At 37.3% G+C, this 15,686-nt stretch overlaps 1 protein-coding gene across 3 annotated transcripts in view; it reads left to right on the top strand.

Moving 5' to 3' along the window:
* The window catches only part of HBS1L (HBS1 like translational GTPase), a 70,766-nt gene that overhangs the window by 39,636 nt on the left and 15,444 nt on the right, over nt 1-15,686 (top strand). For all 3 annotated transcript variants that reach the window (XM_036413594.2, XM_036413596.2, XM_036413599.2), the window contains 8 exons: nt 2,504-2,612; nt 4,659-4,921; nt 5,385-5,550; nt 8,612-8,729; nt 10,521-10,667; nt 11,574-11,648; nt 12,175-12,292; nt 12,700-12,768. In XM_036413594.2, the coding sequence (XP_036269487.1) occupies nt 2,504-2,612; nt 4,659-4,921; nt 5,385-5,550; nt 8,612-8,729; nt 10,521-10,667; nt 11,574-11,648; nt 12,175-12,292; nt 12,700-12,768 (1,065 nt within the window). The remainder of the gene's footprint in view (nt 1-2,503; nt 2,613-4,658; nt 4,922-5,384; nt 5,551-8,611; nt 8,730-10,520; nt 10,668-11,573; nt 11,649-12,174; nt 12,293-12,699; nt 12,769-15,686) is intronic.

Genomic DNA, 15,686 nt, shown 5'->3' with positions numbered 1-15,686 from the left:
TTAAAATTTTATTGGCCATCCTGTCACATTTACTCTTCCAGATGAACTTCAGCATCAACTTGGTTAGTGTTCCCCCAATAGTCCCATTGATTGGATTTTGCACTTTTGGATCTTTTTTGTGTGTGTGAGTGTGCGTGTGTTGTTATGTACTCCTTAAACTTTCTTGTATGACACTTAAATAAATCAAAAAACAAAACACAACTGGGTTCAAGCTGAGGTATGGCACACTTTTTGTGTTACTGTCAATGGCTAGGTACATCTACAATAGCAGTTGTTGGCCCTGTCATCTATAATCATTTTAAAAGGAGAAGTTAATGGGTACAGCACTATTCAGTCAAATTAAAAATAATTACAGTAAACATGTACTGACCACAAATTTATGATGATTTAAGAGTTTTCTGGCAAGAATATTATATAAACAATGATAATTCCATAGAATGAAGATATATATATATTTTTTTAGTTTTGTTTGAAGAATACTAGGCATTTTTCCTCTAAGAAAAGTCTTGCACTTACATAACCACATATTTGAAATACTACATCTTGTGTTTGATGTCCTATAAATAAGAATCACAAGAATCAAAAATAATATACTGCATCCTGAGAAATACTATAGGATCACATTATTTTTCTCTATGCTTAGTGACATTTTATGTTATTTCATGACAAACCTACTTTTTTTTTTTTAAGTCAAAGTTACACTATTTCAATGTACTAAATGTTTAAGTGGGTCAAGAAATTTTCCTCATGCAAAATGATTGGAAGGTATTAAAATTAATCTTAATGGGAAGTGGGAACGTATCACCTAGATTGAGACATTTTTGTGCTTTTCTGGTTCTTTCCCCCTATTCTTTTAACTGAGGCCAAAATCCACAGTGCCTTTTTCTTGCCATAGTCAATTAAGGTGTCCTCCCCCAGCCCTCATACACAAAACATCAGGATAATGCTTTCAGTTTCCTCTTTCCTAACCTTCACTCACCTTTCACGACTTTCTACATTTGCTATAATCCAAGGAACTGTGTTTTTTATGAGAAGCAAATACCTCAATGTTTTTCTAGTATTTTTCTACTTCCTTGCCTTACTTCATTGACATCTTTTCAAACTTCAGGGTCTGGAAAAACAGCTTTGTTCTTTTTGCTGCCTTTCCCAACATTGCTATTCCTTAATCTTTTTTACTTTATTTTTTTTTTAAATCTTTGTTCCCTTAAAATTCCTGTCTTTTTGCCTGTAGCAACCTTACATTAGTCCTCATGCCCTCATCTACTGGCCACTTTTTCTAATCCATTGAAGACTTTGGCAGCAGGTTTACAGTTTCCTTCTTACTCTAAACTCTTCACAACTATTGCTTGCCTGTGCATCACTGTGGAAAAATCACGTCTGACACCTTGGGCTTTCAGTTCCTTGACTGCCTCACTTCTAGTGACCTTCACCTCTCATCAGCAATACACTAATGCCCCCTCCTCCTTCAGGCACCTTCAACTACCTTCTTTTTCTGCTCTTCTTGCACCTGTTGGGTAGAAACTTAACCCTGAATGAAGCATTTAATAATGTCCTCTCTGTGCCTGGTCCTGAGCTGAACATTGCTAGAGAAAGTCACAGAGAAAGGCAGATTGATTCCATTGTAAATTCATTATTACAAGTCTTAAGTGGGCTCTCAATATTATCCAATAGTCCTCCTAATTTTTAAATATTCAAATCATTCTCCTTTGTGCAACTATTGTTGAAAACTTTATTTGCTTCACCAGGCTTTTTACTTTCCTCATTTACCCTCAGTCTCAGCAGGCAACTGGCTGCTTGCTATTTCTTGTTGAAAATTATAAAGTTACATTCTGAGCAATTCTATGAATTCCGTGTGTGTGTGTGTGTGTGTGTGTGTGTGTGCATTTAAAGGATTAAATATGCATTAAGTCTTACTTGGATGTAGCTCATAATTTCTCCTCCTCCATGTTCTTAATTCACTTTTTCTACAATGACTTTTCCCCCATATTTATAGATAGGAGATGTCTTACTAAGTTTATTATTGTGTGCAAGTAAAATAAATGCAGTTTTCAGCACAATTCAGCAAACTCTCAGCTTTCTCATCAGATTATAGGTATCACAGGATTAAAAATAGTTTAGCCATCTGCTAACTGACCAAACAGTTTTAGTATTGTGAAAGGGTGTGGTGGGAGAGGGAGATAGAGGGTCTGTGTGTATTGTCTGTACAAGGTGCAGTGCAGAAACCACCTCGTGACCTTAATACTGAAACTTAAGAGTCAATTCAAAATTAGGAAGAGATTTGGTGGAGGTTAAGCCCAGCAAAGGCCTGATATAGGGGATTTTCCAGAATAGGGTATCTGAAGAATTTTTTTTCAGCTTTTGAATATTTCACTAAAATGTTTCAAAGAAAAGAATATGTATTTATAAAGACATGAATTCTATGAAATATAATTATTATATATTTAATATATATGTTTCTAGAAATGAACTTTAATTAAACTTTTGTATTTTACTCTTTAATTAGGAAAATCAATAGATTCCCAGTCATCTCGAAGCGAATGTGATATTGTGCCAAAAGTTGCTAAAATGACTGTATCTGGAAAAAAACCAACCATGGGATTTGAAGTGCCTGGGTAAGATTTATAACCTTTCCCCCCACTTTTCTGAAATTAGTTTGTGTCCTGTTAGACTATCAGAAAATATATTATTAACATTGAACTACCCACAGTCTTCAATATATCATAGTACAAAAGAAGAGGATAAGAAATTAGACTTAATTCTAGATTTACCCATGTATATAACAATCTGTCTCATTATCAATTTCCATATTTATTTAAATTAAATTATTTATAGCTACTTTAAAAACATGATTTTGTGAAATCTAACACTGTTGAGAAAGGGACTCCTTGTGCCACTAGATGGCATAGTAAGTAGCATTTAGGAATTACTTGCATGGGATGGGCAAAAGTAGGTTTACAATTGCAATACAAATAAATAATGCAATAATCCTATATAATAAAAGTATAATATGCTAAGTGTCTGGTCGTCCATTCAACCAATCAAAGTATAATATGCTAATGATATGCTAAGGCTACTCAACCACTTTCTATGACCTGCACTGACCAGAGGGCAGACAGTTGATGGGTTGACCAGTCGCTATGATATGCTCTGACTGGTAGGTTAGCTTGCTGCTGGGGTCCAGCCAATCGGAACTGAGTGAGATGGGCCAGGCACTTCCCGGAACCCTCCTGTGCTCCCTCCTTGGCTGGCCCATCTCCCATGTCCCTCCCTGGCCCTGATGATGCACTGGTAGGGTCCCTTGGCCTGGCCTGTTCCCTCTTGCAATCCAGGACCCCTCGGGATTGTTGGAGAGTTGGTTTTGGCCCCATCCTGCAGGTCTGGCTAAGGAAACCCACTGGTGCATGAATTCGTGCACTGGGCCTCTAGTTAATAAATAAGAATGATATAAGGATAAACTCTATTTCACATACTCATAACTGGTTTTAGAGCTAGCTTTGGGCATTCAGGTAAATGTTTGCAAATTATAGTCTAAATTTGATCTCACTTAATTTAGCCTGTTGGAATTTTTTAAAGGATGGGAGCATTTTTTACATTAGTAAATTTTTTCCCCTGTAGTTCAAGATAAAACTAAGCATTATTTAAAAAATGAACATCAAAATTGGCTATTGCAGATTTGCAAAGCAAATTAAATGGGAATGGATATGAGGTTTTTAACAAAGTTATAGATAAAACAATCTGACTCTTTCCTGAAGTATAGAATTAAGTGTGGAGCATATAAAAATGCCCTGAGAGGGAAACGTGACTTGCAGTTTAATCTATTCTTTGTCCTAATTCTATTTATCTATAGTCAATGATGGAAATGTAGGGCATATCACAGTCTGGAGGGTTAAGTCACATTCTTTATAGCTATCCACAGGATAGCACTGCTACAGTTTCTATGTAGAACAGTCAAAGAGGCATCTTCATTGTCAAGGAGAGAATAAGTTAAGCTAGAATGGTCTTGTTTCTACTTTATGTGTCTGAGCCCCTTGCAAGATTCTAAGCTTCTGAGAGTACTAGATAACTTGCTCATTTCTATATCATCTTTTCAACATCACTGCCTAGTATGTGTTGTAGTTTTTAGTAAATCAATCAAGTATTTTTTAATTGAGACTTCTTTGCCAAAAGTATTAAGAATATGTAGACATTTAGAGATAGCTCCCTTAAAGATAGTTTAAGCAAAAGAGATTGTAAGTCCTCTCGTTAGAATAAGTTAGGGGTAAAACTAATTTTTCTTTACTACTAATTTATCTCCAGGAACACATTTTGTGTCAATCTTTTAAAAATGCCCCCTTTATACCATCTGTTTTGATAGGATTATATGGCTAAGACTATGGGATTAATTAGACTTTGAATTTCAGTTATTTTACAGGATATTTTCTTCTTATCATAGTTTTGGTAGACTGTTTTTCTTCTGAGATCTTCCAAGTCTGTATTTGTGTGGTTTGTGTCTAGCTACTTATCATTTCTACCTTAACAGACTCTAACCACTTAGCAGAGGTCATTTTTAGTTTGCAAGTATAAGGAAGATGAAGAGAGGACTTCTCTGCCCTTCTGACATTAAAGGACATCTGTTGAGTTGGTTTTTAACACTCTTTTCCTATCTCTGCTTTCTTTAGAGTAACAGCTGAAGAAAATGGTCATGTTTTCCACACACCTCAAAAAGGACACCCTAGTGACGATACCAGCTTGGCTTCTTCTGATGCTCTCGATTCCATTTCTAAATCAGCTGTTCCACCCCACACCATTCAAGCATCAGAGGAGCAGAGTTCAACACAAACACCAGGGAGAAAGTCTGGCAAGCTGAAGCAGCAGATAGATGTCAAAGCAGAGCTGGAGAAGCGGCAAGGAGGAAAGCAACTCCTCAACTTAGTGGTCATTGGTAATGTCCTTTGCCCCACTGGACTGTCAGTCAACTCTGCTTCAGTCTCACAGCTTCCTAGCTGCAGCATGGGAACTTGTTCCACTCTGCGTCTCTCTATGGGTTAATGGACATGAAGCAAGGAGGCATTGCATCATAATGCTTTCAAGTCACCCAGGGTGAAATAATGCCAACTTACCAAGGTCCTTAGACTTCACTGTGACCTTTTCATTTGTGACCATTTTGAAAATGGCATGTCTTGTTGACAATTTTAATTTACAAATATCAGGAAAATTCTCCTCCTCTCTAAAAAGACATGCTCTTTTCCCTCCACTTAATTGTTTTAAATATCATGTATTAAAAATTGGTATTTATTACTCTAAACACTGCTGTGAACTATTGAGTTCCATGTTCATGCAATGCCTCAATGTGAACAACATCTGGAAAATGTACCTAGTATTAATCCTGAATCAATTTTCCTTAGGTCATGTTGATGCTGGGAAAAGTACTCTGATGGGCCATATGCTTTATCTTCTGGGTAATGTAAACAAAAGAACTATGCATAAGTATGAACAAGAGTCTAAAAAGGCTGGCAAAGCTTCGTTTGCATATGCATGGGTCTTGGATGAGACTGGAGAAGAAAGGGAAAGGTAGTCACTATATTTCAAAATTTTCAGTTTGAAATTATATTTTAATTAAGTATGAAAAATGTGTTGAATATATGTGAAACACCATGAAATATTTTAGACTATTTTTAGAAAAAAGATTTCTATTATTTGGGAAATATTTTTACTGTATTTTTCATTACTACATACATAATGAATCTATATGTTTTTACTCTTCCAATTTCTCTGAGAATAGTTTAAAACGTTCTTTTAAAGTAAAAATGCTTAGCTAATAATTCACTGAGTGGCATTTCTGTTGTTACTATCCTAAGTATATGTCAAATTGCCTTGATTTTGAATTAAAATTATGAGTAAGACTTTTAATTTTATGTCAGATTATAAAGAAAAGGTAACTTCTTGTAGTAAAATGTCTAGCAAATGCAAATGACCAGACTTAATTTACTTTTATACTTTTTATACTATCTTTCATGAGACAAAAGTCAACAAGTGACTAAACCTATCTCCTACCATAGAGTATTAAGTCAGTTACTTCTTATGTATCTCTTACTGTTTTCAGTGCTAATATTGGGGATATTCTAGCAGGAGAATGCAGCTAGGAATACTCATAATATTTCTTTTGAAGCCTTTTTAAAATGGTGATATATATCCTGTTAGAATTGTAGGGATGGAGGAGGCAGTGGCACCTTTGTGAGGAAAGAAAGAGAACCTTAATAATTAAGTGAAATGGCAGATGTGTCAGCTGTCTCAAAATAATTACTTTTAAGACCTAAAGTCCTCTGAAAGTCCTGAATCAACAATGGTTATTCTCTGTGCCCGTGTCTTCATTCTGAATGTGAATAGAGAATATATTTGGGTTTTCATGTTTTTTAAAAATTGTATTTTTTTCTTGGACTCTTGGATAGTCTATATTATAATATATAAGGTAATTCTCAGTAAAGGGGATATTAATATTCCTTAGCTGTTTTGATAAATAGGAATTTATGTTACAGTGTTTTTTTTCTCTTATTCTATATATAGTATCAGATGCTTGTTTTCTAACCTAGTAAGAAATGTTAGTGGGACAGCTGCAAATTTTTAAAAAACTTATATTGGAAAACAGTGAAATTTATGTATGATATCAGAAGACTAAACAAATTTTTATTTACCAGTTTACTGTGCAGATTATTAAAGTGTATATATATATGTGTGTGTGTGTATATATGTGTATATATATGTGTATATATATATGTATATATATATGCTTGTGTCATCTATTAAGTATATAAACAAATTGAGGATGCTATAAGTTAGAATGACTTGTATGAATTTTCTTAAGTGAGTTGAACTGGGAAGAGACATAATAATCTCATTCCTAGAGTAGTCAATATTTTTAGTGGTTTTTAAAAAAATAGATCTGCTAATTATCTGTCATATTTCTGCTGCTGCTAGTTCTCTATTATTCAGCATGATGCAATTTTTAGAATATTCCTTTATTCTGTAGCTAGGAGAAGCTTCCAGATATAGAATGGGAGTTTTAACTTGCTCTTTTATGCTCCTTAATAACATTTCAAAAATATAATGTGTTGTTTATCCCAGTATGTTAAATATTTGTGAATCCTCCATTCTAATTATGTTTGGAACAAAAATTAATAAAATGAATGACATCTTTAGGCTTATAAATCTAGACCAGAGCTGAGTGAAGATTATATAGTGGTCAAAGAAGTCTAGGGAGAATTTTGGAATAAATATCTGATCATCACTAATCTAAAAGCAATTATTTGGGGATTATTAAAGAGAATGAAGCGTAATTTCAGAAGTTCAAATGGCCCATGGGTTCATATTAAACTATAATGGGTTGAGTAAGGAGACCACAGTTACCTTACTGTTAGGGTAACCATGTAATTTATCATTATAGCTGTTGGGATACTAGGTAGTAAAAGGGGGTGCTCATTCATTACTCTGGATTATTCTGGGCAGAACAGATGGGCAATTACCTATTTCATTGCCCAACTGATTTCTAAATTCCTGAAGTCTAGAATGACTTAGTACCTTTGCAGACTGTCCCTGGGCTTTCTTATAACCCGAATCTGCATTTGTGTGGCTGTCAAGAGGCACTGTATTTGGTCTTTAAGAAGGATGAAATGGGATGTGAAACAAACTACTCCATCTTCCTTAGTTTTTTAAAAAAATGGGGCCTCTCCTTTAGTATCTCCTGTTTTCTAATGTGTAACATACTGACTGGTCTTACAGATGAAAGTTTCCTAAGTTTGTTTCTATAATTAGTGAAGCATAAACATAAGAAGGTGAGGAAAACTACCCCCTGAGAGTGGTCATTCTTCATTTTACCTTTTCTTCATTTTACTGTTCTCTTTTTTGGAGATGTCTCCACAGATCCTCCTTTGTTTCCAGTCTACATTGCTTACAGAAGAAAAAAAAATCTTTGCTGCATTCACACTTTTTAAAAAATATATATTTTATTGATTTTTTACAGAGAGGAGGAGAGGGAGATAGAGAGCTAGAAATGTCGATGAGAGAGAAACATCGACCACCTGCCCCTTGCCCACCCCCCACCGGGGATGTGCCGGCAACTATTGTACATGCCCTTGACCGGAATCGAACCTGGGACCTTTCAGTCCTCAGCTAGGGGTGTGGAACTCAATCAGAGAAGGGGCCAAAATCTAAAATCCAGCCTAAATCGCGGACCAAATGGTCTACTGAACAGTCATAAACTGTCATTGTGATGGAAACGCAGTGGAGTGCAGTGATGACAGCGCGGTGCGGGCCACATTGCAAGGCCTGGTGGGACGGATTTGGCCCGCGGGCCTTGTGTTTGACACATGTGCCTCAGACCGACGCTCTACCACTGAGCTCTACCGGTTTCGGCTGCATTCACACTTTTATTTTAAAGTTCTATGGGTGTAATTTGGTCACAGAAGAAATTTTAGCCCAAATTGATAGATTAATTTCTCAAAGTAATAGGCTATATAATCAAATCCCCATTATTACTTAAAAATATAGACTGTCATTTAACTTATATTGTGAAATAATTTAATCCATTCCACTGATTATTTATATAGTGCATTCTAACCATTTTGTTTCCTTTAAGGGGAGTAACAATGGATGTTGGTATGACAAAGTTTGAGACTACAACCAAAGTTATAACATTAATGGATGCTCCAGGCCATAAGGATTTCATTCCAAATATGATTACTGGAGCGGCCCAGGTACCAGATATTTCCTTATAGTGCACTACATGTATATAAAATTTCCTGATGCTGATATTGTAATTCTAGGTTATAACTTTTAAAATTTTAACTTTTAAAAAGTTAGAAAAAAGAGAAATATTTTTCATGATCTCTTTATCAGTACTTCATAAAACGTTTTCTAATTCATTACAAAGAAACAAACATGTAAAAGCTATGAATTTCTTTATAGTAAAAACTAGAGGAGTGATGCATGAAGATTAGTGCAAGAATGGGGCCTTCCTTCCCCTTGCTGCTGGCACTGCCTTCGCTCTGGCCAGAGTCGCCTTTCCACCTTCCCACACTGTCCAGAGGCCCGGAGTGGCTGGGGTGGTGGGGAATGCCTGTGTTGTCCTCATGGTGATGACACAAATGTCCCGCCCTGCCCCTGGCTGCTCAGCGCCTGTGTATGCAAATTAACAGACCATCTTTGTTGGTTTAATTTGCATACCCATTCCTGATTGGCTGGTCGGTGTCATGAAGGTACAGTTGTCACGAAGGTATGGCCAATTAGCATCTTACTCTTTTATTTGGTAGAGGATAATGATAAAAATGCTTGATGAGATATACATTTCATTTGTTAAATTGGAGTGATGATTTCAACATCTGCCTTTTTGCAAGTCCTATATACTCAAGTTCTGTATATTCAGGGTAAATTTATACATAAATAATGAAGGTTGGAAGTTTTCCCCCTATGGTTTATTTCTGTTCTTTATAGGATTAAAAAGTAATTAGTTTGTAAACTTACATGTAACACTACATATAGGACATTAATTTTTTTAATAACATGATTATTGGAAAATATGGAGAGTTCAAAAATTTGCCCATGTCACCTGACAAAAGTGTGACATCTATTTTAATTTTGTTTACATTTTCCCTCCTGATATTCTAATCTATACTAATAAAAGGGCAATATTGTTAATTGGACTGGATATCTTCTAGACGTCCTTCTGGACAAAGCTGAAGTGGCTGCCTGCGGCTGCGAAAGGCCAAGGTCAGCCATCACAGCTGCAAAAGGCATGTGAAAGGCCGCGGACAGCCGTGGCGCAGGAGAGGCAATGGCATGGTGGGCATGGTGGGCCTGGTCCGGTCCGGTCCCACCTGTGCCACAGCCCCTCCTTCAGCTGGGAGAGGTGGCAGCACCACGGTCCCAGAGCCTCCGCAGAGGCTGTATGGTGTGCGACTGCGATGCCTCAACCTCGCACAGCTCCTCCCCCAACTGGCCTGGCCCCTGATTACCCACCCCACCAGTGGGCAGGGGGCAGGGCCAGTGCTAAGAAGAAAGGGCTGAGAGTCTGCAGCCTCAATGGCTGCCAGTGGCAGCAGCAGCAGCAGCAGCAGCAGCAGCAGCAACGGGTTGATGGGGGCAGGGCATTCCCCCTGATCGCCCGGTGGCCTCCCGCAGAGAGAGGCCAGACTGTGGCTTAGGCTTGCTCCCATAGGGACATCCCCTAAGAACTCCCAGAATGTGAGAGGGTGTAGGCCGTGTGAGAGACCCTCCTCCCCAGTGCACAAATTTTTGTGCACTGGGCCTCTAGTAATATAATCAAATATGAGAATTTTTTTATTCTTTATTATGCATGCTGGTACTCTCTTAACTGAAAAATTGTAAACCATCTATGTAATTCTTTTGTTATATTTGCTTTGTTGTTTGGTGTCAGCTTAGAATCTGCCTTTCAGATCTGACCAATACACAATTAGCTGAAAAATCTGCCCTTTGAATTAAAATTCTGTGAGATTAATTTCCAGTTTTGATTGTTTTTTCTTCCTTAGGCAGATGTAGCTGTTTTAGTTGTAGATGCCAGCAGGGGAGAGTTTGAAGCTGGATTTGAGACTGGGGGACAAACGCGAGAACATGGCCTCTTGGTTCGTTCTCTTGGAGTAACACAGCTTGCAGTTGCAGTCAATAAAATGGATCAGGTATGTAAAGGGTTTAGGAGGGATTTTAGATGCTAATTAAGATGTTATTCTTCCATATTGGGGACCTTAGATGTGACTAGTGTATTTTAAAAGTCCATTTGCTGTATCTGAAAAAGAAATTGTTTTCCAATTTGATAAATAAAACATGGTATTTCTTTTCCTAACTTGCTTTTTAGTATTTACCATAATATGTAAATATATTATAGTTTATATATTTATTGACCATTTATATTTTTTCTTTTGGAATTATTTATAAATTTGCTCATTTTTAATTTTTTTTTCTTATCAATTTGTAAGCATTACTTATTAAAGATATTAATTTTTTATTTTACTTGCTTGATCACATTTTTATCTATCTTTCCCTGTATCTATCTTAATGCATTTCATTTTTATATGAATTTCCAAGTAAGTTACAGATATTGCTACCCTTACCTCTAAATAATACAGTATGCATTTTGCTATCTAGAGTTCATATTGCATATATATTTTTAGTCTCTTTGGCTTTGTATTATTTTCATCAGTTGGTCCAAACACAATGTAATAAATTATCCATTTTTCTCCCCAAATTTGAAATCACTTTTAACATATACAAAAATGTCTGTGTGTATTAGTTTGTTTCTAGGCTTTCTGTTGTAAAAATTACTTTTAGATCATATTAATAGTGAGATCTTATATTCTGAATTTTAATTTTAACCAGTTAACTGCCACAATATTTTGAATTTAGTTAAAAAAGCATCTAAGTATAGATGCTTATGGCAGTTAACTGGTTAAAGGATTTTATATTTAATAGATTTTATATTTATTTTATAGTCTTGATTATTTACATCTTATTGTATAAATTTAAATTTTATATTAAATTCAGCCTGTCTGAATCATAGTTTTAAACTTAAATTGGATCTTTATCAGGTTAATTGGCAACAAGAAAGATTTCAAGAGATTACTGGAAAACTTGGGCACTTTCTTAAGCAAGCAGGTTTTAAGGTAAGGTAATTTTAAATTTATTTATGTAGTTACTTTCCTTAAGTCTCATTTTATTATTATGAGAGAAAAAACAAATATGTTGGTGTTCTTGTTAAATATCATAAATTCTTTTTGTTTTTGATTACCCTGGTATCATGTATATATTATATCTTAGTTCTTTGGATTATGTCACCTTAAATTGCAAATTGTAAATTGGCTTGGACTTAATACAAGTAAAATACTTTTTTTCCACCTATTCAATTAGATGTATGGTTTAGGGCAATCACAAAGAAAAGTGGAAAACAATAGAGAGGAATTTCTGTAGCAAAAATGTCAAATATGCCTATGTTGCTAAGTAAAATGCTTGGCATGTTTTGGAACGTATTTGTAAATTTCCCACAAAATCAAAAAAGTTGAAAATATTGGATTGAGATCAGGATTGTAGTACTATGATTTCTATTACTTTTAAAAAAGTACATCATTGTTGCTTTTAACTTTTTAGAAACGATGTTGTATTAAGTTTCATATATCCAATCTTTTTTAATAGGAAAGTGATGTTGCTTTTATCCCTACAAGTGGTCTCAGTGGTGAAAATCTAATCACTAGATCCCAGTCGAGTGAACTTACAAAATGGTATAAAGGACTTTGTTTACTAGAACAAATTGGTAAGAATATTGCCTTGCTAATTTTGAAGCATTATAAATTTGCTATTAATTATTGTTTAGAGTTCTTTATGGTAGACAGTGTTGTGTGTGCAAAAGCATAGGATTTGTAATTAGAGGAGCTATGTTACCAGATTTGAAATAAAATGCAATATTTAAACTAATACTTTTCCTTATTGAATTAATGAGGCTAATATCTACCCTACCCACCTCACAGACTGTTGTTGACATTAAATGATTTAATATCCATGAAAACATTTTATAAACTACAAAGTATTATATGAATGACTGTCAATTTGCTATTTTTATATTTATAAAAAATTATTATTTTCTAAGAGAGATGGGGCTTTAATGGGAGATGAGTCAAAAATTACTTTTAAATTAAACCAGCTTTTTTGCCATTTTTTTAGATTCCTTCAAGCCTCCTCAACGATCTATCGATAAGCCTTTTAGATTATGTGTATCTGATGTTTTCAAAGGTAAGTGCTACCTCTGCAGTACTGTTGCAGTATGATCCCTGCCTTTCTGTTATCGCCTGACCTCTTTTCTTGGACAAAATTATTATATTGTCTTTCAGATTCTCCCTTCTTTATGCCAATGTGAGGATCACTGCCAAATTTAAGGGGCACAGTACTAGTTTCTTAACTCCCCTTCCCAGAAAAATCTTCAGTTTACTCACTATTTCCCCGTCTCATTTATTTTTCAGGTATGAAAATACTTTATCCTTTATCTTTCTAGCCTCATAATTTTTTCTCACAGTAGATCCCCTTAGTTTCTGTATTCTTCAACCAAACTGGATTGTTCACTATTTCTTAACCACATTGGAGGGTCCCTATTGCCACAGTGCCTACCCATGGTTTGTTCTTTCTCTTTATTCATTTCCTATCTATCTGTAGGAGTCTGGATTCAGTCAGGATATATCTAGGTAAAATGGGAAGTTCAATATAAAGAATTTTTAATGTGATAAAAGAGTGATATAAGATACTAGGGGCCCAGTGCACAAAATTTGTGCATGGGGGATGGGGTCCCTCAGCCCGACCTGCACCCTCTTCAATCTGGGATCCTTCAGGGGATGTCTTGCAGATGGTTTAGGCCTGTTCCCCATGATTCTCTGCTCTCTGCGGTCTTGCCTGCTTGATGCCACTGCAGGCCCTGGTATCTGCTCTCTGTGGGGGAACTGCTGTCTACTTGCTCACTGCAGGGCCTGCTTGCCCCTTGTTGCCAAGGCCAGGGGCAAGCTGGGCCCAGCTGTCTGCTCCCCCACAGTCTGCTGTCTGCTCGTTCGCTGTAGGGGGCATTCCCACCCTGCCCCTGGCCGCTTGTCTGCACGTTGGCTTGGAGTGCCTGGGTCCCGGGGATGTCCCCAGCTGCCTCCAGCTGCTCGGTGCCTACGAGCATAGGCTCAGAGTGGCCAGGGGCATTCCAGGACCCCGGCTGCTCCAGGCTTACATGTGGGCCTAGAGGCTCAGAGTGGCCTGTCTCCCGAGGACGCCCTGCTTGTGTAGGCCCCGGGCCTACAGGCCTAGTGTGCAGACCTACAGGCTCAGATGGCCTGAGTCCTGAGGACACCTGTCTTTGGGACCCAGGCCACTTGGTGCCGGCATGCACACAAGCAGCTGCCCTGCCTCTGGCTGCTTGGCACCTGCATATGCAAAGTAACCCACCATCTTTGTTGTATTAATTTGCATACTAACTCCTAATTGGCTGGTAAGCATCACAAAGTGATAGTTAATTTGCAACTTTCTCTTTTATTAGTGTAGATAAGGAAACTATGTGGTACCCTATGACTGAAAGAAAGTACCCAAACACAGAAGGGTACAGACATTGCTGGAGGAGGTGGTATATTAAATACCTAAGAATATACCTCACTCAATGAGTGTAAGACCCTATCCAATATAATAAAAACCTAATATACTAAGTGTCGGTCGTCCGGTTGGCCATTCAGCCAATCAAAGTGTAATAAGCTAATGATATGCTAAGAATGCTCAACCGCTCGCTATAAAATGTACTGACCACCAGCGAGCAGACACTTGACCTGTCGACCAGTCACTATGATGTGCACTGACCACCGGGGGCAGATGGTCCGACTGGTAGGTTAGCTTGCTGCTAGGGTCTGGCCGATCAGGACTGAATGAGACAGGCTGGATACACAATGGAGCCCTCTCATGGTCCCTCCCTGGCTTGCCAACCTCCTACATTTCTCCCTGGCGCTGATCATGCACCAGTGGGGTCCCTTGGCCTGACCTGCACCCTCTCGATATCCGGAACCTTTGGCGGATGTCAGAGAGCTGGTATCGGTCCAACAGCAGAATGACCAATTACTATGATGTGCATTGACCACCAAGGGGCAGATGCTCAAACCAGGAGCTGCCTCCTGATGGTCACTATCCTCTCATGCGGGGGAGCGCCACTCAGCCAGAAGTTGGGCTCATAGCTGGCGGCATCCCCCCAAGGGCTCCCAGACTGGGGGAGGGCACAGGCTGGGCTGAGGACCCCCCCCCCCCACCGAATGCACAAATTTCATGCACCAGGCCTCTAGTATAGAAATATATAACAAGGAAATGGAAAAAACAATCTTATAAACAGAAGAATGTAACATTTATATATTTTAAAAGTTAATACAGTAAAAATGTCACTTGTCCCTCATATCTCCATTATTCACAGAGCAGGCAGTAAAGAGTGGATTTGGAACTGAGAAGCAGTAAATTGATGACTGGCGAGTTCACCAATCACATCCTCTGAGGTGTTTCTCTGTGTTCTCTGTATCCTCTGTCATTGCATTTCTCATGCAGCAGTATAAGTGTCTGAGAGCTGTCAATTTCACTTAGATTGCAAACTCCCTGAGGGCAAGAACCATCTGTTCTCTCTCTGCATCTGCAGGACCAGGCTCCTAATGCTGAATAAATGTTTAATAATGAATGAATGAATGAATGAATGAATGAATGAATGAAGGTGTCTCACAAAAATCATTTTAACTGTTCACCACAAGTATCGGTGCAAGCAGCGAATCTTTTTTAATTCAAAATATTGTGGCAGTTAACTGGTTAAAAAGCCTAAATTTATTATTGTTATTAGCTTCTAGCATTCTGGTAGTAGAAGAGTATATATGGTAATGTTTTCCAAATTACTGTTATCTATTTAAAATACAAGAGGTGCTTAAATTTCTTTTTTGATTAGCAATGTTTGCTGACTATTTTTTCATCTCCTATTCTGTCTTCTGGCTACTTCCTGGCTTCTGACTACACTGCTCTCCTCAATATGTTCTCACTGATGTTACCAAGTGATCACTTGGTTGCCCAAGTCAATAACATTTTTCAGTTCTATCTTACTTCCACCTTACTTGAATTTGGTGTTACTTCTGAGAACACTAGTCACATCTGCCTTAAAACTTTTCTCC

Source organism: Pipistrellus kuhlii, unplaced genomic scaffold, assembly GCF_014108245.1.
Source record: "Pipistrellus kuhlii isolate mPipKuh1 unplaced genomic scaffold, mPipKuh1.p scaffold_m20_p_5, whole genome shotgun sequence".
Classification (NCBI taxonomy): Eukaryota; Metazoa; Chordata; class Mammalia; order Chiroptera; family Vespertilionidae; genus Pipistrellus; species Pipistrellus kuhlii.
This window is presented reverse-complemented; position numbering and strand designations above follow the sequence as displayed.